Source organism: Capsicum annuum, chromosome 11 (genome assembly GCF_002878395.1).
Source record: "Capsicum annuum cultivar UCD-10X-F1 chromosome 11, UCD10Xv1.1, whole genome shotgun sequence".
NCBI lineage: Eukaryota > Viridiplantae > Streptophyta > Magnoliopsida > Solanales > Solanaceae > Capsicum > Capsicum annuum.
The window spans coordinates 61,774,648-61,800,261 of record NC_061121.1 but is presented as its reverse complement, the minus strand read 5'-3'; the positions used below and the strand labels follow the sequence as shown (position 1 = coordinate 61,800,261).

Below are 25,614 nucleotides of genomic sequence, written 5' to 3'. Positions count from 1 at the left end.
GGGGCAACACTGGAAATTGACAATTGCCATTTGAGCTATCTACGCGACGCACTGAAGGCTCAAGTGATACACTGTCTCACTAAAAAAGACTCTAATTCTTCACCCGGGTGTCGAATTTGGGCGAATTTAGTATCGATGGAAAGCTTATTCGATTCCCCACATGATAAAAAGTGAAAATCTTGAAAATACTACGTGTACAGAAGTGGATTCATCTTTCAAAAAAAGCTTCTAACATTCTTGAAAAACTTTTCAAGCTAGGAAAAGTATGGGGTATTACAAATAAGTTCCATCTTGTAGACACTCCTTCTTTTGGGGAATTTATTCCCCACTTTTGCAGTCAAAGGATAAGGTAATTGACTCCATATACCTTGTAAGGTAAAATCACGATTTTATCTTGAACTTTTTCAGTCAACGTCGTGAACTTTTTAATGGACAAGGTAAACACCCGTTTCGGTATTTTTTTCATTTCGATATGTCCCTTTAGAATTTTGAATAAAAAAACTTGCCCCTTAGGCTCCGAACTCGTACACTCTCTGTGTCAAATGACAAAAAAATGATGTAATGCTATCAATTTACAATTATTTATTAGAGTAATACAATCCCCAAACTTTAAATGTCTTTTTGAAAATTTGAAACAATTTTATTGGTGTTTTATGTCTTTTCTGTTACTTCAAATAAAAGATCATCATATGATGAAAAGGAGAATTAGTGTTTGACTATAACACTCAAAAAGAGAGTCCAAGAAGCATGAGAGTCCTTGTGGAGTTAGAAGTCTGCTTGATTCGAATTATAAATACTCATGCTCTTCTAAAACGAGATTCGTGCACTAATACTGAGCAAAAATAAAAAGTAGGACGAACAAATAATCAAGAACAATATTTGAGAGAGCTATCCAAGTGCTACGAATACGAAGAACCAGATTGAAGAACCTGTTCTATAGGACTATGTTTTAGCGTTCTTGACTCCAATTTTGAGTGTTGTTCAAAGCGAGTTGTAATATTCATGCTTTCTTAGTGCCAGTGTGTATAAACTGATTAAGGAGTTTAAAAAACCTTTTGTGTTATTAGGAATTAGAGTTAGTTCCTACGATGGCAAGAACTTTGTAATCTGATATTCAAGTTGGAAAACTTGAACTCAACAGTACAGGGAGATTGTTGAATATTAAAAATTACAGTTTATAATTCCTCATATGAGTTTGTAATCTTTTGTTGATGGGCTCATTGTGTTTAGTGAATTGGGGTTAAATCCTACAAAGATACGGGTTGTGATTTTTACACTTTTTATGAGTCGAATGCTTTCCACATTAAATCAACATGTTCATTATTTATTGTCTTACTGCTTCCCTTGGAACATGTTAGACAACCCGTTTCACTCGAGCAACTCGTAAGTCAAATTCGCTAAAACACTAGGTTGCGTAGAATATCAAATGATAGGTTGTTTTTCTTCTTGTTGGTAAGGGTGCGGAGACACAATTTCAACCTCCAAATACTCTTTCAAGTTCAAACATTTTATTCTCAACTTCAACCAAAACATCATCATCATAATGCCTAATAAAGATCTCTGTAAGTAGCTCAAGGAGCTGCTCTCAGAACTCTACATTCTCAAATTTAAAATGCTACTTCCAATCTCAAGGCCCTCACAGCTTTTTGGATTGCAAATAAAAAAAACAACGCGACCTTAAAAGAAAATTGTAGAGTACAAGCCTAAAAGTACTGTATACACAATCTAACTTGAACAAGAGTGACAGATTTCATGAGCATAAAAAACTGAAATTGTGCGACATTTTGGACAAACCAGAATGAACATGCATGGAAAACAGCACCCAAATCACGTTGCCGCTTCAAGTAGTGCTTGAAATTGAGAAGGAACTCGAAGCAAGGGGGCTTGGATTTCACCTGGTTTACCTAATTGGCCACAAGCAGCCATTTGATCATCTCCTCTACTCCATCGAAAAAGCACAACGCATCCTGCTTCAGCAAGAATGTTTCTGAACTCAATTATCTTCTCCTTTTTAGTTGGTTTGAAGACGGATCCAGAATGAGGGTTAAAAGAGATCAGGTTAATCTTGCATGGAATGCCCTGGACAAGATCGATTAGTCTCTTTGCATCCTTAACGCTGCAATAAAATTTCAACTATGAGAATATACAAGATACAGCAAGCAAAGAGAATATCATTATTCTACTTGACGGAGCAAGCCGTCAAGCCAATTGATTCTGGAAAAACTCATATCTGGAGGGGCTAAATATCTACAAAAATCATCAAAAAGAAACATTCCCCAACTAATACAAATAAGGGCAAATTAATTAAGGGTAACAAAAAAGTCTCAAAACTAAAAAAGAGTGACACAAGTCTTAAATATTGAGTAGAGGTGATAATTTTAAGATTAGTGTTAATGACACTAATTTTAAAACCCTCAAGTTTTATTATTTACACAAAGATTTCTACCTCATATTTACACAAAGATCCCTACACCATCACCACCACTCCTCCCCACACCCTTTTTGTTGCCGCCGCCACCTCCTCTTCCTCCACTATCACAATCACTACCATTGCCTCCTCTTCCAGATTCACCATTATTTCCTCCCTCTACATAACTATCGCCTATTTTCCTTTTTCTCCTCTACCACCGTCACTATCAACACCACAACAAATGTCATTTTCTCATTCGACGTCACCACCAGCACCACCACCTCCATTTTTACCATAAATATCACTTTTTCGTGGGCTCCGCCTCTAATCAGATCTTTTTTTTCAGAAATTAAGTATCGAAGTTGCTGCAGCAACTATTCGATAATTGCTACAGCAACTTCGATGTTGTAACACAACAACTAATAGTAGTAGTTGCAGCAATTACCGTTGTTGCTGAAGCAACTCTCGTAGTTGCTGAATTTGCTAAATTATTTCTCCATTCATTTTTAAAAGAAATCAAAAAATTTCTTTTCAAACTTCTAAATTTTTTTAAAATAGTCCATAAAAATTAAAAAGGGAAGAACGGAATGAGAAGAGAAAGAAAAAGAAGAAGAGAAGATGGAAGAAAAGGAAAATTTAGAGAGAAAAAAATAAGAAGATGGGGAGAAAGAAAAAGAAAAGAAAGATTGAAAGATTAGAAAAAGGGGGAAACTTTAAAATTTGAAATTTGGAGTTGGAGGACTTTTTAAAAAATTAAAAAATTCTTAAAAATTACACTTTACACCCTAATTAACTTAATCACAATTTAAATGAAGTAGTTGTCACCATTTTTAATTTAAAGACTTTTTTGTCACCTCCCACTTAATTTTCTCTACAAATAAATACATTTTAATTTTCTTCCACGTTTTATAGCTAGTTATCTTCATCAAGAAGACAAGAATCACTTCTAGATGACTAGAATTACATGAGTATGAGTAATGCTCTTTCTCGACATAATTGTCTCGCACAAGAATGACCAACTTTATCTTGCACAAATCACATTGGTACAACAGCAACAACATAACTAGTGTAATTCACAAAGTGGGATCAGTGAGGATAGAGTGTATGCAGACCTTACCCCTACCATGATACAACACGTGGTAGAAAAGTTGAAAGGGTTAAATGTAACACTATAGACCAGATTCTGCAGGAGAAGAGTAGCTAATGCAACCTAGAGAAACTTGCACATCAGCAAAGAAAGCAAAATTACATTTGTAGTGTCCCTTCTTCTTTTTGCTTTAGACTTAAAAGGTAACTAGGACAATTTAACTGCTACAGCACCTATTAAGTCCAACCACAGAGCCATTACCCTTCCTATCTCCAGGTTACGCATTCTATTAGACTGAAAAGATAAATAAATTTATAACAAGGGCATAGCTTTACAAAAAGGCATGTTTTAGAAATGAGAAAAGCCCCAATTAATCCTTGTGTTCTGTCGGTGTATTTTGATCCCTTTTCTTTATCTAGGTATATTTTGATCCTTATTTATATAGCCATGAACACAAATAGTCCTTTATCTTTGCAAAAGATGGTAACTTTTGATCACATCAAACGGAACTAATCCAAACTACCAGCACACTCATCATATTAAAGGAAGGGTTTTGTAAGTGGATAGCAAAATGATGCGGACATCAGTCATCTTGCAGGTTTGCCCATTTGAAAAGAGAACATGAGAAATCCTTGACAAAATCAGAAGACCTCCCAACTGCTCGCCCTCTCTCTCTTTAGTTTCTTTGAGTCACTTTTTCATATGTAAAATTCTCTAGAAACTCCATGAAAAAACAACTCTTTTCCATCTTTAAAATAAGAACCCCGTCATTTTCCTATATATTTTCACTCAACATTTCGAAAACACAGAGCCAAACTGCGCGGACTCTTCACTTTTGATGCTGCAATTGTGTCGGATTCTCCAAAAATACACTACTTTTGAAGAATCCGACATGCACCCGTAGACATTTTTCGAGAGCCCGAGCAACGTAGGTCTATTAAAGGAGCAAGATATTAAAGAGAGAGAAGAAAGCTCATTTAGCATGAAACTACCCAACATGAGTATGTTATTTTCCACAATACATTCGGGTATGCAGAATCTGTATATTGCAACAATAACTTCAACTCGAGTTCAAGAATTAACAAGAACACAATGAAGTATTAAATACCCTCAACACAAGATTAAAATGACCTTTCCAAGAGGTATATTTATTTTTTAGAAAATAAAGATGAAACAAAAATGATTAAGGCCAAGTCGTCCGAATTCACGGATTTTCCTTAAGGAATAATTCCCCTCACTGTACCCGAGGTTATAAAATCTTCCTCCCAAGATAAAATGGTCTTCAATCCGACTATAGCAGTACCTCAAATAGGCGGATTCTTCGAACACACTCACGGTTTGAATGATCACACTTAGAGTATTTTTAAGACAAAAAGAAGTTTTTAATCTGGAAATTTCTGTATTTTCTATCTCTAACCTGTGGATGAAAACCAGGTTATTTATAGCCACAAGATGCCTCTTTAGAAAGGAGGCAATGGTTCACTCCAAAGGTTGCACCTTTGCTGTAAATTCATGTCTGTTCATCAAAGATTGCATCCTTTCCTGAACAGTCATATCTTTCTATGAATCAGTGTGTCTTTTGCTGAATGGTTGCATCTGTTTATTCAACCAGTGCATCAGTTCAGTTAAGTAACATAAAACAGTGCACCAGTTCTGAAGCAATGCAACATTTCCAAAGCAGTGCAATTGTTCTGTGTCACTGTTCACGCGTCACTGTTCACGTAAAACAATAGCATCGCGTCACTGTTACTGCATGTAAATGGAGGATTAAAACTCAGAAATATTTCCTGCGTTTTTCATCATCGTTCAAATTTTGTCAAATAAAATTTGTCCAAAAAGAAAGATCTAATCGATCGATTATTTTCCGAATCCGAAGCCGAAGCCGAGCCGAGCGACGACGGCGCGAGGCATCTCTATTTCCTTGCCTCACTTACCATGTGGAATAAGTGTTTCACAATATAAATACTAAAAAGTTCTCTTCTTCCACCAATGTGGGAGGAAGAGTAAGCTTTCCAAATTAGGAGTACACTTTCCAATTTAGATGTCTCCTTTTCCTCCACTATTTCTTCTCCATTTCTCATTCACACTTCTATGAACCCAACAATCCCCCACATGAATAGGGAATGGCTATTTTTCGTAAAAAGTTTTACGGACAAGTATGTGATCATCAAGCAAAGACTGATTGCATCTGGATAAGTGGGTTTCCCTTTGAACTTTCCGTAGTGAACATGCATCGGATGCACTCGGTCAATCGGTAGATTTGATACCTTTGAACCATCGAGCTTTAATGTACATCTAGACAACACATGTCACACAACCAGCCTTTTACCGTTTATGGTTCTTACGATTTTGTTCTTTTCAGCCATGAACACATCCTGGTTTTCATGAGAGCTTAGAGAATAGGCCTTTACTAACATTCTTTTTGAAGCGGCTTCCACTTCGCCCACACATAGGTGATTTCTAAACGTTCAATCCTATAGATTAAACTATTTGGTCAAATCTGCCAAATTTAGATAATCATTAAAAGACTTTTCACCTTAAGTCTTATCCTTGTTTACTATACATTGTCTACATCATGAGAATGGGTTGGGTAATTGACAATGTTGAACCTGTCAGACACAACTTTGTTTGATCTCCTTGAACCTAGCTCTTGGGATCTCCAGTCTGGTAAGTTGAGTTACCGCCATGCTGACTTGTCCTAGGCCTTAAACCCATTCCCTTGGATGTTCTTTCTACTCCTTCTCTAGATAGGCCTTTTGTAAGTGAATCCGACACATTATCCTTTGACTTTACATAGTCTACAGTGATAATTCCACTAGAGAGAAGTTCTCTTACGGTATTATGTCTTCGTCTTATATGACGAGATTTATCGTTATACATCATGCTCCCTGCCCTACCTATTGCCGCTTGGCTATCACAGTGTATCATACTGGCTTGGGCCAATACGGAATATCTTCCAAGAAATTCCGGAGCCATTTTGCTTCTTCACCGGCTTTATCTAAAGTGATAAATTCAGATTCCATTGTAGAGAGAGCGATACAGGTCTGTTTGGATGATTTCCAAGAAACTGCTCCTTCACCGATAGTAAATACATATCCACTTGTGGATTTTACTTCGTTAGATCCGGTGATCCAATTTGCATCACTATATCCTTCAAGTACCGCAGGATATTTATTATAATGCAAAGCATAGTTTTGAGTGTATTTAAGATACCCCAAAACTCTTTTCATTGCCATCCAGTGAGTTTTGTTGGGATTACTCGTGTACCGACTCAATTTACTAATAGCGCATGCTATGTCTGGCCGTGTACAATTCATTATATACATTAAACATCCCAATACTCTTGTGTACTCCAATTGCGAGTCACTTTCACCTTCATTCTTTCGAAGTGCAAAGCTCGCATCCAATGGAGTCTTGGCAATACCGAATTCCATATACTTGAACTTGTCAAGTACCTTTTCGATATAATGAGACTGTGACAATGCTAGCCCTTGTGGAGTTCGATGGATTCTTATAACTAAGATCACATCTGCAACTCCAAGGTCCTTCACATCAAACTTGCTCTCGAGCATTTGTTTTGTTGCATTTATATCAGAAATGTCTCTACTGATGATCAACATATCATCCACATATAAACATACAATGACTTGGTGATTTGGAGTGTCTTTAATATAAAAACATTTATCACATTCATTTATTTTGAATCCGTTTGCCAACATGATTTGGTCAAACTTCGCATGCCATTGTTTTGGTGCTTGCTTTAGTCCATATAGTGATTTGATAAGTTTACACACCTTGTTTTCCTTTCCTGGAACCACAAAACCCTCAGGTTGTTCCATGTAAATTTCTTCTCCCACATCTCTATTTAGGAATGCGGTTTTCACATCTATTTGATGGATTTGAAGATCATATACCGCCACTAAGGCAATTAACATTCGAATCGATGTTATCCTTGTTACTGGCAAGTATGTATCAAAGTAATCAAGGCCTTCCTTCTGTTTGAAGCCTTTTACTACAAGTCTTGCCTTGTATTTGTCAATAGTACCATCCGCCTTCATTTTCCTTTTGAAGATCCATTTAGAACCTAAAGGCTTATTTCCTGGGGGAAGGTCAACCAATTCTCATAAATGGTTGCTTAAAATTGAATCTATCTTACTATTGACTTCCTCTTTCCAAAAGGATGAGTCTGACGATGACATTGCTTCTTTAAATGTTTGAGGTTCATTTTCTAAGAGAAATGTTACAAAATCCGACCCAAACAAAGTTCACGTTCTTTGACGTGTACTACATCTTGGATTTTCTTCATTATGTACATTCTCACTTGGTTCATCTCGAGGTCGTTTAGATCCTCCACTAGACTGTTCATGTCTAATTTTATACGGGTAAACGTTTTCAAAGAATTCAGCATTATCTGATTCAATTACCGTATTTTCATTTATATCCGGATGTTCGGATTTATGAACCAAAAATCGACATGCTTTACTGCTTTTAGCATATCCTATGAACACGCAGTCCACCGTTTTAGGCCCTATCTTAACCTTTTTAGATATAGGAACTTGAACCTTCACTAGACACCCCCACACTTTGAAATATTTCAAGTTAGGTTTCCTTCCTTTCCATTTTTCGTAAGGAATTGATTGTCTTACTATGGGGAACTCTGTTGAGTATACAATTGACCGTAAGGATAGCCTCCCCCCATAAGTTTTGCGGTAAACCAGAACTTACAAGTAAGGCATTCATCATTTCCTTCAAAGTTCGATTTTTTCTTTCCGCAATTCCATTAGATTGAGGTGAATACGGGGCCGTAGTTTGATGGATTATTCCATTCTCTACACATATTTGCGCAAAGGGAGATTCATATTCTCCGCCCCTATCACTTCTTGTCATTTTGATCTTTTAGTCTAACTGATTTTCAACTTCAGTTTTATATTGCCTAAACGTATCTATTGCTTCATCCTTACTATTTAGCAAGTAGACATAACAATATCTAGTGCAATCATCAATAAAAGTTATGAAATACTTTTTTCCACCACGAGATGGTGTTGACTTCATATCACAAATGTCAGCGTGTATTTAGTTTAAGGGATTCGAATTCCTTTCAACGGACTTATAAGGATGTTTTGCATACTTTGATTCCACACACGTTTGACATTTTGATTTATTACACTCAAAGTTTGGCAAAACTTCTAAGTTAATCAATTTTCGTAACGTTTTGTAATTGACATGGCCTAAACGTTCATGCCATAAATCATAAGACTCAAGCAAATAAGACGAATTCAAACTTTTATTCATTTTAACAGTCATTACATTCATCTTATAAAGGCCCTTCGTGAGATAGCCTTTTCCTACATACATTTCTCCTTTGCTCACTACAATTTTTCCAGAATCGGTTACACATTTAAATCCGTTCTTAGCTAGGAGTGAAACAGAAATTAAATTCCTACGTAACTCCGGAACATATAACACATTGTTCAGTGTCAAGACCTTGCCGGAAGTCATCTTTAGGCAAATTTTTCCTGTTCCCTCCACCTTGGCAGTAGCGGAGTTGGCCATGTAAAGCATTTCTTATGCTTGAGCCGGAGCAAATGACGACAACTCTTTGTTTGCGCAAACATGGCGTGTGGCACCTGAATCCATCCACCATTCGCGTGGATTCCCCACCAAGTTGCATTCCGTGAACATAGCACACAAATCATCATATTCTTGGTTGGACTCAATCATATTCGCTTGTACTTTTTCTTGCCTTTCTTTGGGGCTCGACAATCTGTAGACTTGTGGCCAATTTTGCCACAATTGAAGCATTTTCCCTTGAACTTTTTCTTGGGTTGATTGCTTCCATGTTCAACTTTCTTTCTTTTCTTCGAGTTGTTTTGGCCATCTTCTACAATATGTGCTCCATTCATTGTAGAATTTCCCTTTGACCTTCTTTCGGCACCTTTATTGTCCTCTTCAATACGAAGTCGGACAATAAGATCTTCAACGGTCATCTCCTTGCGTTTATGCTTTAAGTAGTTTTTGAAGTCTTTCCACAAAGGTGGTAGCTTCTCAATTATCGCTGCTACTTGGAAAGCATCATTCACAATTAAACCTTCTGCTAGGAGATCATGTACGATGACTTGCAACTCCTGTACTTGAGAGACAACAGATTTGCTATCAATCATTTTGAAGTCCAGGAATCGTGCAACAAGAAATTTCTTAATTCCCGCATCCTCCGTTTTATATTTCCGTTCAAGTGCCCCCCACAGTTCCTTTGATGTCTTGGTTTCACTATAGACATTATAGAGGTCGTCTTGGAGACCACTCAGAATACAGTTCCTGCAAAGGAAATCCGAATGTTTCCAAGCTTCTACAATAACGAAGCGGTCTTAGTCCGAGGTTTCCTCGGGAACCTCGGGAGCGTCTTCACTAGTAAACCGTTGTAGACATAAAGTGGTAACGTAAAAGAACATCTTTTGTTGCCACCGCTAGAAGTCAATGCCCGAAAATTTTTCGGGCTTCTCCGCCGGTGCCATCGTTGGCGGAGCATTTGTGCGACTTGATGTGGCAATATTATTTGCCTCCACAGACGTTTCAATTGTCATTTTTTCCTATCACCACAAGACAGAAAACTTAGTATTTTTCAGAATACTATTTATAAAGTTGGATAACTTTAAACTCTTCTTCTTGTTTCTAGTTAACGATGAAGTTTTTATTACTTCGAATCGTCAACCGAGTGAACCTTAACTCGTGATGAAGATTTTGTCTTCTAATCACTAGTTAAATTCAAGCGGAGTAGAAAGCCTAAGCTTTAATCTCCAAAAACAAGCAATACAGATTCTGTAAGAACTTATTCCTTAAGATTGTTATTTTCCACAATACATTCGAGTATGCAGAATCTGTATATTGCAACAATAACTTCAACTCGAGTTCAAGTATGAACAAGAACACAATGAAGTATTAAATACCCTCAACACAAGATCAAAATGACCTTTTCAAGAGGTATATTTATTTTTCAGAAAATAAAGATGAAACAAAAATGATTAAGGCCAAGTCGTCCGAATTCATGGATTTTTCTCAAGGAATAATTCCCCTCACTGTACCCGAGGTTATGGAATCTTCCTCCCAGGATAAAATGGCCTTCAATCCGACTATAGCGGTACCTCAAATAGGCGGATTATTCGAACACACTCACGGTTTGAATGATCACACTTAGAGTATTTTTAAGACGAGAAGAAGAAGTTTTTAATCTGAAAATTTCTATAGTTTCTATCTCTAACCTGTGGATGAAAACCAGGTTATTTATAGCCACAAGATGCCTCTTTAGAAAGGAGGCAATGGTTCACTCCAAAGGCTGCACCTTTGCTGTAAATTCATGTCTGTTCATCAAAGATTACATCCTTTCCTGAACAGCCATATCTTTCTATGAATCAGTGTGTCTTTTGCTGAATGGTTGCATCTATTTATTCAACCAGTGCATCAGTTCAGTTAAGTAAAATAAAACGGTGCACCAGTTCTGAAGCAATGCAACATTTCCGAAGCAGTGCAACTGTTCTGTGTCATTGTTCACGCGTCACTGTTCATGTAAAACAGTAGCATCGCGTCACTGTTACTGCATGTAAATGGAGGATTAAAACTTAGAAATATTTCCTGCGTTTTTCATCATTGTTCAGATTTTGTCAAATAAAATTTGTCCAAAAAGAAAGATCTCATCGATCGATTATTTTCCGAATCCGAAGCTGAAGCCGAGCCGAGCGACGACGGCGCGAGGCATCTCTATTTCCTTGCCTCACTTATCATGTAGAGTAAGTGTTTCACGATATAAACACTAAAAAGTTCTCTTCTTCCACCAATGTGGGAGAAAGAGTAAGCTTTCCAAATTAGGAGTACACTTTCCAATTTGGGTGTCTCCTTTTCCTCCACCATTTCTTCTCCATTTCTCATTCACACTTCTATGAACCCAACAGAGCAATCTCCCCATATAAGAATACAAGCATTTTTTTCTATTGATATTGTGCGGCAAGCAGCTTACCTTTAGTCAAAGGCAGATAAGAAGATATTTGGGAGCCTTAACTTAAGAGGGATTTTCTTATACAAGAATAATCCCGGACATGGATTTATGAGAGTGCGTGTTGGATCCGAGACTTGGTGTGTTCAATTGAAGATCCAAAGAGGACCTAATTATGCACCCAAAACAGTCCAAACACTACACTTGGGCTACACTTGATGGGAGCCCATCACTTAAGGGCCTTTTGATCATTTTTAGCTTTCATTTTGTAATAACTATATAAGTAACATGTTAGGGATTCCATTAGGAGTTTTTGGGATATTATTGTAAGTCTTGTAAGACTTGGAACACCATAGTTAGGGCTTGGAAAAGCCACCAACCGAAACTAGGGCAAGATCTAGTGTGGAATCACTAGTGATTGTGTGTGCTTGGAAACATTGATGCTTGGGAGGCGGAATCCGAACTTGTATCTTTGTAAGAGATAGGTTTATTGTTGTGTGTAGTGTTAAGGGTCCAAGATTGTCCATTCTTGGGTTCTTAAGATTATACCTTCATGTGGTCTATCTATCTATCCTTTTACCTTCATGTAATCTTGTTTATTGTTGTGTTGTAATCTTGTGTTCTTGTTGTTATTGTTAAATTCGAATCTTGTGTCTTCTTGTTCATCATATATTGTGGTTAATTTTAGTTTGGACTGCTGATTTGGTGTCAAATACACCACTATATCTTGTAATCTTATTGTTGGTAGTGAATCCGATAGTGGTCTCCATCTTGGTCCTCGAATCCTTAAGATTTGTGGACTGATTTGGAGTGTTTTTCGTGCCTTCCTTGTTAGTCTTGTATCATTTTCAGTTTGAATTTTGAGAGGAAATAAATTCCTCCAGATGAATCAACTGGTAACCAAAGAAACAACAATGATGAGTGTTTGGGAGAACGATTTGACACCAAACTAATGGCAGAAACTAGAGCACATCTCACAAAGATTGAAGGACTATTTATGTTCAAAAAATACACTGGTACTAAAATAAAATACCATTGAAGGAAAAAACAAGGTATATACCTATCATTAACTCCAGCAAGCATTACATACTCAAACAGAACTTTGTACTTATGTTTTGATTGAAGCTCCTCTCTTAATGTTCCAAGAAGCAAGTTCAAGTTAAATTTGCGGTTAATTGGCATAATCCAACTTCTGACCTGCAATATTTCTCAAGTTTGAATCAAAATATGACGTTATTTGTTTCTCCATTTTCATCCCAAGAACTGAGTTGCTCGAGGGAAATACCTCATTGGTTGTAGCATTCAAACTGACTGCCAAAGCACAATTGGACTCACGAAGAAATCGCTTAAGCTGGGGCACAAGCCCACTTGTAGAAACGGTGACCTTCCGAGGACTAAAATGAAGCCCTTGATCATCTACCAAAATATCTGCAGCTTTTAAGACATTCTCAATGTTGTGAAGTGGTTCTCCCATTCCCTGGAGTCAGTTATTTGATCAAAATTTGCTAATAGCAACTAGTGATTGCTTAGTATAACAGAAAAAATTAAGGAAGAAGGGACAAAAGGTCTTTGTTCTATTTCCTCGTAACGTAGAGCAAAAATCACAAACAAGATTTTATAATATAGTGATACAACCACGATGCTTAATTAAATAACAGTGAGTACCATGAAGGTCACAAAGGAAGATGGCTTCAGCAATATTAGCAAAGCTGGTCACCTTGCATCAAGCAAGGGTGTTCAGCAAACCAGAAGTTAATAAATGGTAATACTGGTTAAATTTTGGGAGGTATCTGTAAAAAAGTAAATTACATGTTCAGTTCAGGAAATCACATCAATTATACACATACCATAAAGACAACATTGCTAATTGGCCCAACTTCACTGGATAACAACCGTCGAGCTAAAACAGCCTGCTCAACTATCTCAGAAGTAGATAAGTTTCTCTTCAAACCCATTCTGCAAATAGATTCATGTACAATCAAAGGGAGCCAATTCAAGAGCTGTAAATTGGAAAAACAACCAAACTGCTACAGCTTACCTGCCAGTGTAGCAAAACTGGCAATTCATGGAACAACCTACTTGACTAGATATACAGACGGTGTTCCTGCCCCGCTCACAAGGTATCAGAACAGTTTCTATCACCAGACCATCTTCCAACTTGAATAATATCTGCCCTGTGAGTTCTATTTATTAAGTGATGAATCAAAAAGAAAATAGATAGCTCCATAAAATAAAAAAGGGGCAGCTCGGTGTACTAAAGCCCCCTCTATGTGCAGGGGTGGGGAAGGGCCCGACCACGAGGGTCTATTGTACGCAACCTTACCATACATTTTTGCCAGGGGCTGTTTCCAAGGCTTGAACCCGTGACCTCTTGGTAACATGGCAACAAATTTACCAGTTACTCCAAGGCTCCCCTTCAAAATAGATGGCTCCATAGAAACTATAAATATCCCAATAACTGAAATTCTACATATGACACAAGCCATATACCTTTTTAGTTCCATCAGAGGCTGTCAGAATTTCTTTCAAGTTTAACGTCTTAAATTCAGCATGTTCACTCAACATTTTCCTGAAATCTTTATTCAAACCTGGAAAAAATGTAACATTGTGATACATAACCTACTCAGCTGTAACTACCATCAACTATCTAGATATTTATAGGTAAATACTGCAAAGTTCACATATAGGAAGATCCCAACAAACATTCAGAACCCTTTCATTTCAATAAGCAATAAATCAATCAACACATTCAACACACAAACTTTGATAGCAAGAGTATATGTATGGGAAGGCAAAATAAACCTTCTAATTCCTCACTGCATTGCGCCCAAATATTATCCCCATACAGACGTTTCCATAACATCAGAGCCTGAGCAGGCCTATAACCATGCGATTGAACCCAATTCTGTTAAACAAGAAAGCAGAGCGACCTTTTATAACTACGGTGGGCCGTTGACCAATAGAATCAAACACAAATATCAAAATTGATCTCAAATTCCAAAACAAAATTATAGCTTAAGCCATGAACAAGATAAACCCTTCTCAATCATGAAACTTCCCTCAAAAATCTGCAACACTAACTTCTTTTTTGGGGGGAGAAGGTAATGGTTGTATGCATTAAGCGAAAATCAGCACATATGTTGTACTGAATCCATATATACAAGTGAGCAAAAGAAAGCAAAACAATCCTACCATCCTAATACATGGAAGAAACAATCGAAGTACAAATACCATGACACGGGGCTTAATCTCATAAATCCAGAACAGCTTTGAACCTTTAAGCAATAATAACTGAGAAGGAGTATATTTCCTCAAATTTCAACTAAGTTTTAAAATACAAAACAGGAATAACCCAAATTCACATGCCATGAAAGTATGAAACACATCTTTGCTTATGTCCGATTTGCTGAGGATAGCTTGACTCTCAGGCTGGAGAAGGGCTTATACTGTTCTCCTTTGTTTGATATGTTCATTCAGGACCAATACAAACAAAAACTACAGCAGAATGGAAGGGCTAGAAGTAGCTAGCCTATGGTAGTTGGGCTAACCAAAGCCCCATGACAAACATAAAATTATCCTTAATCTCAAGAACACGAACCAAGTTTGAATCCTTAAGCAGTAAACAAGACTAAATTACTATCAAGATTGCAGCTTTCCTTATATATCAACCCAAAAACAACAACATACCTAGTATAGTCCCACAAAGTAGGGTAGAGTATAAACAGACCCTACTCCTACCTTGGAGGTAGAGAGGCTGTTTCGATAGACTCTCAGCTCAAGGAAAAAGATAATCCAAAGCTGTACGGAAAAAGAAATAACAGAAACGAAGAAGCCATGGCAAAATTAATCACAACAAGATAATAAGATAATCGAGTACAAACAACAGATAGTAACCAAACTCAAATATCAATTCGCTTAACAAAAATATACAGCAGGACCAACCGAAATACACTTACCAAGTGAGTGAGCTTCATCTCAAAGACACAAAAAACAATACTGAACCTTTAATCAGTACTATTGATCAGAATCAGTACCAAGATTTCAACTTTACTCAAATTTGTACACAGCCAACAACTGATATAAACATACCTCAAGATCAGTATATCTCATCCCTTTCAAAACCACTTTTGAATCTTTCAATAAATACCCATTTTGTCTCTCACCTCCTACATACAAAAAGAGAAAGAAAAGAAAAAGTAAACACAAAAACAAAAACAAAAACATTATAAGTATCTAGTTTTAGTACTTTTTCTTTATCATCGGATTTATCGTTGTTTAGGTTCCCAATTATTAGCTTCTGCATGATGCCCTGATTATTTCGATCCCAGCAACAAAAGGGTACTTACCAGAAGGTGTCGACAGAATGTGAGAGGTAGAAGAATGTTGAGCTGAAGTAACAAAACGATAATGGGGAGTTGTAAAGAGAAGAGGTGTTGTTGAAGGAAGGAGTTTTAGAAAAGATTTGGGTTTTAATGGACAAAGAGTTGTGGAATTGGTGAAGGGAAAAGCTGTTCCTACCAAAGTACAGTTATTGCTGCTGCCGCCGGAGAAGCGAATTCGCCTCATCCTCAGATACATCACACACTCACTTCTACAGCATGCTAGGGAGATTTTGTTAACTGGAATTTGGGTAAACAAAAGTCAAGTTAGATATAGCATATTGCGATGCAAGTAAAACAGTAGTACTTTGTAGTCCAACGGTTAGGATAATTGCCTTCCTAGCAATGGCCGCGTGTTCAACTCCCGGCAAGACACATTACATTTTTTAATTTTTTTAAAAAAAAATTATCATTTTTGTAATTTAAAAAAAAAATTATTATTTTTTATTTTCCAGCTAGTGTCCAATAACTGCATTAGAACATGATTAATTCGGATACCATATGAGGAAAGTATTCCTTACTACATATTCTTCCGTACTCATAATTCGAATTCGAGACTTTTGATTAAGGGATGAACTCATTCAATATGGCATATCCTTTGGTGGTTTGGCGATCAGTTTTTGCTCATTGATTATTCTCGGTAAGTCTTAATTGAACTTGGAAAATTACGTGCTCTTTGGATCAGAAAAGGTCTTTTATGAAAGTGGTTCACTAAATGCTACATGCTCCGATGCATAAAATGTGAAGATCACCTCAAGTTATTTTTATCATATATTAATATTAGGAGTAGACTTCACAATGCGCCAATCCATGCAGAATATCATGACAATTGAATATGTTAAAAAAGATGAGGTTGACTTAAAATCAAGAAAACAAAGTTTCACAAAAGATATACTAGAAAAGGATCATAATCATCTTTTTAAGTTTGAGCTCACACTTAAAGTAGGAATGTTTATCATGTGGACTGTGGAGCACTAATAGTCATTAATGTTTGTAAAAGTTGTTAAAAGTGATTTTAACGAATAATACATGCGATTTATTTTTTGATTTTCTCTTTTTTTTTTGGACTGTGGAGCACTAATAGTCATTAATGTTTGTAAAAGTTGTTAAAAGTGATTTTAATAAATAATGCACGCGATTTATTTTTTGATTTTCTCTTTTTTTGCTTTACATACAATTCCTACTCAATTGAAATTCTTATTTGTTGTAGGAGACCGATTAGTTATTATTTATGGTAACAAATAGGTTTTCTTTTATGGTGGGTTTAATCTATTTTTAGTTGTAACAGCACTATTTAAGGAGGAGTTGATGTTCAATAAAATACACAGCTTTACAAAAAAAAATTCTTGTTTTTTCTCTAACTCATCTCTATTAAAACCAACAATGGTATCTAGAGCTATTTTTCTTGAGGACCTATGAGTGAAGAGATGGATTTTGAAAATAGTTTTTCACGAATGGCTCCATCCGTTTTTTATGGTGAAAATTATCAATTATGGATTGTGAAAATGAAAACTTACTTGGGGGCTCTTAATCTATGGGAAGTTGTGGAAGAGGATTATGAAATTAATCCACTGCCAAATAATCTCACCATGGCCCAAATCAAGAGTCACAAGGAAAAGAAAATCACGAAGTTCAAGGCGAAGGCAACTCTGTTTGCTTTTGTTTCAACAACTATTTTTACAAGAATTATGTCTCTCATACCACCAAAGGAAATTTGGGATTATCTGAAAAAGAAATATGTTGGAGATGAAAGAATTCAAGGAATGCAAATACTAGATTTAATAAGAGAGTTCGAGTTGCAGAGAATGAAAGACTCCGAGACAGTCAAAGAGTACTCGAACAGATTACTTGGCATTGTTAACAAGGTAAGATTATTCAAGGTAAGTGTATCCAAAAATGAAAATCCATCAGTCGTTCAAGAAAAAAAAGAATGGTCAAGAGGAATGGAGCTAGTCACTTTGCAAGAGACTGCAACTAGCGAGCATGGACTCAATAAAGACCCACAAAATACAGGACCAGAACTCTAAGGAAGCAGCTTTGCGAACACAAAAGGTGGTAAGATTGTCGGTCAGAATTGAAATCTGAACCAACTACTCCTGAATTAAAAATACGGGATCAAGCTAAGGTGGTAATTTCTCAAGTTAAACTTGCATCCTATGCCTCCTGTTTATGGCTCTGGTCAGGTCAAAGGCAGTGAAAACAACAAGGCATGGGATTTCTGCCCAACTTCAGACCTTTTTATGTCTACTGTCATTGACCTGATCATAGCCACAAATAGAAGGCATGGCATTTAAGTTAGACTTCAGAAATTGACGTCTTGACTTTCCTTATTTTTAATTCAGGAGTTATTGGTTCAAGTTTTAATTCTGACTGACAATCGTATTAATTTTCTGTGCTCGCAAAGCTTCTTCCTTATAGTTCTGGTCCTGCACTTTGTGAGAGTCTTCATTGAGGCCACGCTCACTAGTTGCATTCTCGAGCAAAGTGTCCTGCTCCAGTCCTGTTGACTATTCTTTTTTTTTTCAACGACAGACGAATTTTTATATTTGGATACACTTCCATATTTGAAGCTCATCCAGTTTTTTCATTTTTCATGTCAATTTCATTAGCCATATTCGCTACATGTTCCTTACTTGTTTCTATGTGTTTCCTCTTAAACAAGGTCTGAGATGCTATATGGCTTTCTCCACCTCCCCCTTCCCTCACATGTATTCTTCCATGCAACTTCTGCTATATAAAAGTCTCCTCCATCAATCCATTCATATAAATTTGGACTAGGAGAATTTCTATTGGTTCCATCATTGTTTGCTGCAGTATGAGGCTTCGAAGGCCTTTCAAGAAGTCCATTGCGCCATTAAAATCGGTCCAATCACTATTGAATATTTACACTGCCGCCAAAACCTTAAACCCTTCCCAAAACTTAACACATAAACATGAGCATAGACCGTCATTAAATTGTAATAGGGTATCGACACCACCGTCTTAGAACCCTTCGATCTTATCAGTTCGTACCTATCAAACTAAACTGTACAATGCAGGATCTTATTTGAAAGATCAGTGTCTAACCGGTAAAAAACTGCATTCACAAAATCATTGCACTTTATGTATGTCTATCGCGGTAGCCTAATTAATAATACATAACTCTCACGCATAAAAGTGGATCTATTGCACGCACTTTATTCTTTCTACCCCATCAAGACATGTCAGACAGTGTTGTTTATTCATCTGCACGCATGTGATGACTATTAAAGAAGAGGTGTGAAGAGTCGTGACTTTTTATCTTAACACATTCAAAACAGTTGATGAATCAAAATCTCCATCGATTGCAACTGATGAATCAATAATTGGAAAAAATCAAAACATCTCCTCTAATAAATGGTCTATCTGTCGCAACAGATAATCCATATGTTGCGACAGACCAGACATTATTTATTCATCTGCACGCATATGATGACTATTAAAAAAGAGGTGAAGAGTCATGACTTTTTATCTCATACATTTAAAACAGCTGATGAACCAAATTTTCCATATGGTGCAACTGATGAATCAGCTGTTAGAAGAAATCAAAACATCTCCTCCAACATATGGTCCATCTGTCGCAACAGATAATCTATATGTTGTAATAGAAGGTAAATCTATTGCGACAGATCAGACAATGTTTATTCATCTGCACTCATTTGATAACTATTAAAAAGAGGTAGTCGTGACTTTTTATCTAACACATTCAAAATAGTTGATGAATTAGATTCTCCATCTGTTGCAACTGATGAATCAGTTGTTAGAATAAATCAAAATATCTCCAAAAGATAGTCCATCTGTCACAACAGATAATACATATGTTGCAATAGATGTCTCATTTATTGCACATACAAACCATCTGTTGCAACAGATAGTAAATCTGTTTTGACAGACCATCTGTTATATATACAGATAATCTATTGCAATAGATGGTAAATCTATTGTGATAGATGGATGATCTGTTGCAACAGCTTCATAATAACGATTGTTATCAAGTCTTAAAACTATTTTTAAAAGGTTAGAAGTATTAATGTAAAAGAAAAAGTTGCAACTTTTCACAGAAAACAAAATGCCACAAGTTTAAATGTAATTAATACAATGGAATTTAACATTCATGCCTTTTGGCCTGACACATCCAAATTCAATCCTCTATAAATAGGTCCCTCCTTAATCTATTCATTCTACTAAACTTTATTTATTTTTTGCATTATTTATTTTCGTGTGACATCTTCAACCACTTCTCTTCAAAGAGCATATTCCATTCTCGTTGAGGTAAGTTTTTTTTTTTTTTGTGTTAATCTACCAATTGGTAAGATAAGTTGTATTACATTTGGACTCTTTTTCTTTACATTTATCAATTCATGCATGTTTTAGATATGGATGATCCTGTTTGAGACATTACTATTTTGCACGACACGGTGTGGGAACTTCAGAGACAGATTAAATTCATAAAAATGTACCTATCTCTCGGACAGAATGCCCGGCTCCATATCTCTAAACCGACATGTATGAAAAGTTATGCTACCTTGGGATTCGCATCTATTATTTGATTGAAATAGTCTAAAAACTCTTCTCTACAATACGCTTTAGCTGCTCTATAAAAAATGGTCACAACCATTTCGTTGTGATAGTTGGTCTAAATGTTCTCTCCAAGATGTCTGATGCAACAACCAAAGTAAGCTGAAATGAAAAAAATTGAACTCATCTTTGGAATACTTGGGTGCCTATCCAAAACAAAACATAACTCTTTGGTATCTTCGACGCAGCTTCGTAGTTGTTCAAAACAATCCATAAAAGACATCACATTCCTTGTCCGCTACACAAAGAGCGACAGGGAAGATGTGATTCTTCGCATTCTGTGCTACCGTCGCGCTGCCGCCGCTAGCAGAACTCTATTATACCTACTCCTCAAGAAGGTACAGACGATGGCTATGCCTTTTCTCGAAATGTCAAAAACCTTGAATCCAAGCACCATAGGATACAATAAAGTACTTGAACCTTGTATTTTCATCAATATGTAATGTCGTATTACTTCCAGGATTTGTGGACTCAATCATGTAACGGTAGGCCTCCAGGACTGCATACCCATGCTCGTGTGTCCCCCTAACCAAGTCCTTGGCAATTCCCATGGCCGCATATATCTTCCAATAGGTGACCAGGACACCCAATTCCGTAAAGAGTTGATTGGCCATAACCCTTGTTGAAGGGCCTTTGTTATCAGGGAAACTACTCCTGAAATATTCACCGAGGATCTTTGCCGTGGCGTGAGGATTTTGGCCCGAGATATGCTCTGATTCACATGTGTAATGCTTTTCATGTTTATGAATGATGAATATCAGAACTTGCGTACTTCACCACTCTCAACCACCACTAGTAGTTCACATTAGCACATTTGAAGCAAAAGACACTGCTCGAATTAATCACCTTTTTTATTCTGAAATCTTTTTTTAAGCAAAATAAACAAAGAGGTAGATAGTTCATTCCTGTCCTTGAATGACATTCCAATAAAAAAGCCGACCCCGTCGTCTTAAAGATTTCCAGATTGTGTCGATTGAGAAAAACTACCCATCGTATTGGTCGCATCAACGGGCCTAGGTGTTTGATCATCATCTGAAATATTCATGTCTAAATCATCTAACCTATCATCAAAGATGTCTTGTTGTTGTTGTTGTTCTTCTACGTTCTGGTTCTCATTCTCTCTCGTATTTTCAACTACGAACACACTTAACACCGGCTTGGATGAATCACTAAGATAAGCACGCAACCAAACCTGATCAATTATCTTGAAAGTCAGTACCCTCTGATTTTCAAAGAAGTTGTGTATGTAATTGATGACGAGTTCTTTCGATTGATAATTCAGTCCACAATAACTGATGATTAATTTCATAAAATCATCATACGAAACATCACTTTGGACTGTCATAGCTATCGTCTCTAGCATTTCACCCTCGTTCCAACGCCATACATATCGATTGCTCTTCTCGATCCATTGACTATGACAATCTGCCCCTATTATTATTGATCCCTCCATTAGTGGTACCTAAAGTCATTTATTAAAAAAAAGTTAATGATTTAATAGTGCCGTAAATGAATTTCAACAGATGTGTAATTAGTCGCAACAAATTACTTACCTGTTGGGATTCATGTTACTCTCCTGAAGATGATTTCAACAGATGAGTCATCTGCTGTAATAAGTGAATCATATGTTACAACAAACTATATATCTGTTGGGATTGATGTTACAGTACTGAGGCACCTTTGAAGCTGATTCCAACAGATGAGTGACATATTGCAACAAATAATTAACCTGTTGCGACAGATGACTTACTGTTGCAACAGATGACGATATGTTGAAATTGAGGTCAGGTTCTATTACAGCAGATTACTAATATATTGCAACAAATATTTACTGTCCATTGGAATTGAGTTTAGGTTCTGCTAGAATAGGTTAATAATCTGTTGCAACAGACAACAGGTCTGTTGGAATCGAGTTCAGGTTCTGTTGCAACAGGTTAATAATCTGTTGCAACAGATATTTATCACGGTACACTAGATAACTAATCTATTTAAATAGATGACCTATCTGTTCGATTCATGTTAAGGCTTATAGAACCATAAATATGAATCCAACACATCAGTCTTCCGTTGTAACAAATGTCTCATCTGTCGCAATAGATGATTTATCTATTTAAACAGATGGCTCTTATGTTAGATTCATAATCGGGTTCTATCCATTGTTGAAAAAACTGCACAATAGCAGTTACCCAGATGAAAAATTTAACTAAAAATCATAATTTGACTTATCAAAGTTTTCTATATAGTAATGCCAAAGTGGAAAGTGATGTATGAAATAAAATTTAACCTAAGAAATTGGTCAACTAGCAACAGTAGCGGTAACAACAACAAAAAATGGTTAACAAGAAGAGGATGAAGATGATAATGAAGTAGAAAATGATGATGATGAAGCAGAAGATGATGAATAAAGCAACAACAACAATGATTAACAAAAATTGCTGAGAGAGAAAACAACAATGGATGAGAAGAGAGAGAAATGTGCTTTTTTTTTCCTCCGTTTCCTGTTATATTAGGTAAACATTTGGACTAAAGTGTAAATTTAAAAACTTCTAGGTTATTCTCAAACTTACCAAACTTTCTTAATCCATAATAAAGTAATTGTCACCTCCTCTCAATAATTAAGATTTGTGTCACCTAAATCTCATTTTAAAACTCTTTTGTCACGTACAGCTCAAAGCCCATACTTACAAGAGGTAAATGAATTGTCATTTTTGCATTTGTCATGCAATACCTCTTTTCTTTGCTGCTAGAGTTAAGAGAGACGTATCGATTTGAACTATATTTGTAGTACTATTATTATTTTTTATTTTTTTATATTTAAAATCTTTTCTTATTTTTAAAGTTAAATTTTTAAAAAATTATTGATTACATTATTATTACATATTTAAAAAATTTTAAAATCTCATACTTCTTAAATTTTTCTTTTTCTAATAGTTTTATATTTATTTTTAGATTTTTCAAATATTCTTAAAATCAAATTTAGTTGATTTATAATTGTTAAACTAATGCAAAAATATTAGTTGTCACTAATTTTTATGACTTCTAATAAGGAAAAGTTTTACAATAAATATATTTTATTAATTTTTAACTCTTAAGTTAAGGAAAAATAGTGAAATTCTAATGACTAAATATATTTAATTAATTTTTAACTCTTAAATATTAGAAAAAATAGTGAAAAGACGATTTTGTCTAAAGTAAAATTTTTTAATAAAGGGCAAAAAGTTCAAACAATATTTCTAAAGTCGTTAACAAATTAGTTGCATGAATCTAAAAAATTACCTTGCCATAAGTTTAAAAAATATCTAAGTCAAAATCAGACAAACAATTTTAAGTCAAAATAAGATAAACAAATTCAAATAGACCATATGTTTGAATGTGTTACCTTGTCATAGTTTTAGGCCTTCTGACGAAGCTTTGAAAGATAAAGGGAGATCACTGCAAAAAACAACTTTAGTATATCACAAATAAAGAGCTCCAACAGGGCCAGTTGTATTGAAAGATAACAAGCAAGTTCCTTTCTTAGCTGCTCATCAGGATCCATAGGGAATAGCTGCTCATAAAGTTGCTCGAATCTGCCTTCAGATTGATAATGAATCATTCCAATTTATATGTCAATCGTATATAATCAACAATTGAATCAAACTTAGAACAACTGAGTCACAAATAATGAAATTGAAATAACGTAAAGACGATTTGAATTAAAATTAAAAAAAAAACGTAGAAGTTCAAAGCTGCTAGTACTCATGTGCTACATATGCAAATAAAGGTTGGAGTACAAAATCAGATTATATATAATGTAACACAAAATTACAAAAAAAAACGCCATGAAATAAAATATAGAGACCACTTATTGTTCAATACTTACTTTAAAATAAAGTATGGATAAATGCCAAGTAACTAAATTGAATCCTAGCATCCTACTTATTCCTACCAGCAAAGGAATTAGAACCTGATTACCATTAGAAGTTCTAAGAGTCATAGTACGTATAAAAAATAATTTCATCTAATATGAAGTCATTAGGATTAATAATAATTCTGCATTGTTCGAATAAGGATAAAATTAAGAATAAAAATTTTATACTGTGATATATTTTAGGACTTTTTTTTCATATATACAAGGAAAAAGAAAACCTACCAATATTAATTCTCTTATATTTTCTTTTACCTTATATTTTTAGGATTACTTACTTTCCCCTCTATTTAGATTTTAATGGAAAAAATATCGTCATTAATTTTGATGAGTTCTGATTTTACCATAAATATATTTAATTGATTTTCAACTCTTAAATTAGGAAAAAATATTAAAATTCTGATGACTCCTAATAAGGAAGGGTTTTACCATAAATATATTTAATTAATTTTTAACTCTTAAATATTAGGAAAAATAGTAAAAATACAATTTTGTCTAAAGTAGAGACTTTTAATGAATGACAAAAAGGTCAAACAACATTTCTAACCCCTTCACACTCTTAATATATTATACATTATAGATTATAGATTGATATATTTTACAATTCATATATATATATACTAGTTTATGTATACATGCGTTGCACATGTATGTCGAATTAAATAATTTATAATTTTGTAAAAATATTAATATTATTAATATGTAACTTTGTAATAAATAATTACACTAAAAAGTATAAAATAAATTTGTGGGATGACTAATGTTTGATTGCCGTATGGTTAAGACTCAAAATTCACTAATAAAATATAACTTTCACGAATGTCACATAAAATTGATAAAAGTTACATATGTCCATCTTTGTACTGTAGTCTGCACAAGAAGAAAAAAAAAAGAAAATGACCAAACCAACATCTTACTAAAAAAATCAAACTTAAATGCAATATTCTCTTTATGTACCAATAGTTTCAATGTTGCTGATTTTTTTGGTGATGCTCACAATTAATCTTACAAAAATATTAAAATAGAGCAAATTTGAAAATATAGTTATAATTATCAAATAATATAGAATAGTACACTCACAAAAGTCGATCATATCTTCAAAGTAATATTTTATGCAATCAGAGGTTTTACTCTTTGTCTAACACCATAGAGTGTGTATAAAATTATATAGATTGAATAGTAGCGATAAATTATGGTGGAAATTAAAATTTGAATGTTCTTTGTTTCACCATACAAAGCTCGATCAAGAAG

At 35.3% G+C, this 25,614-nt stretch overlaps 1 protein-coding gene across 1 annotated transcript; it reads right to left on the bottom strand.

The window, feature by feature from the left end:
* Positions 1 to 1,658: 1,658 nt before the first annotated feature.
* LOC107847907 (dual-specificity RNA methyltransferase RlmN) lies at positions 1,659 to 16,194 on the bottom strand. The gene is made up of 9 exons (XM_016692505.2): positions 15,828 to 16,194; positions 15,571 to 15,647; positions 14,284 to 14,386; positions 13,972 to 14,069; positions 13,520 to 13,650; positions 13,329 to 13,437; positions 12,767 to 12,958; positions 12,542 to 12,678; positions 1,659 to 2,116 (listed from the first exon to the last, which is right to left on the bottom strand). Exons 1-9 carry the CDS (start codon positions 16,057 to 16,059, stop codon positions 1,828 to 1,830), a joined length of 1,368 nt encoding a protein of 455 aa, XP_016547991.1. The 5' UTR covers positions 16,060 to 16,194; the 3' UTR covers positions 1,659 to 1,827.
* Positions 16,195 to 25,614: the final 9,420 nt, after the last annotated feature.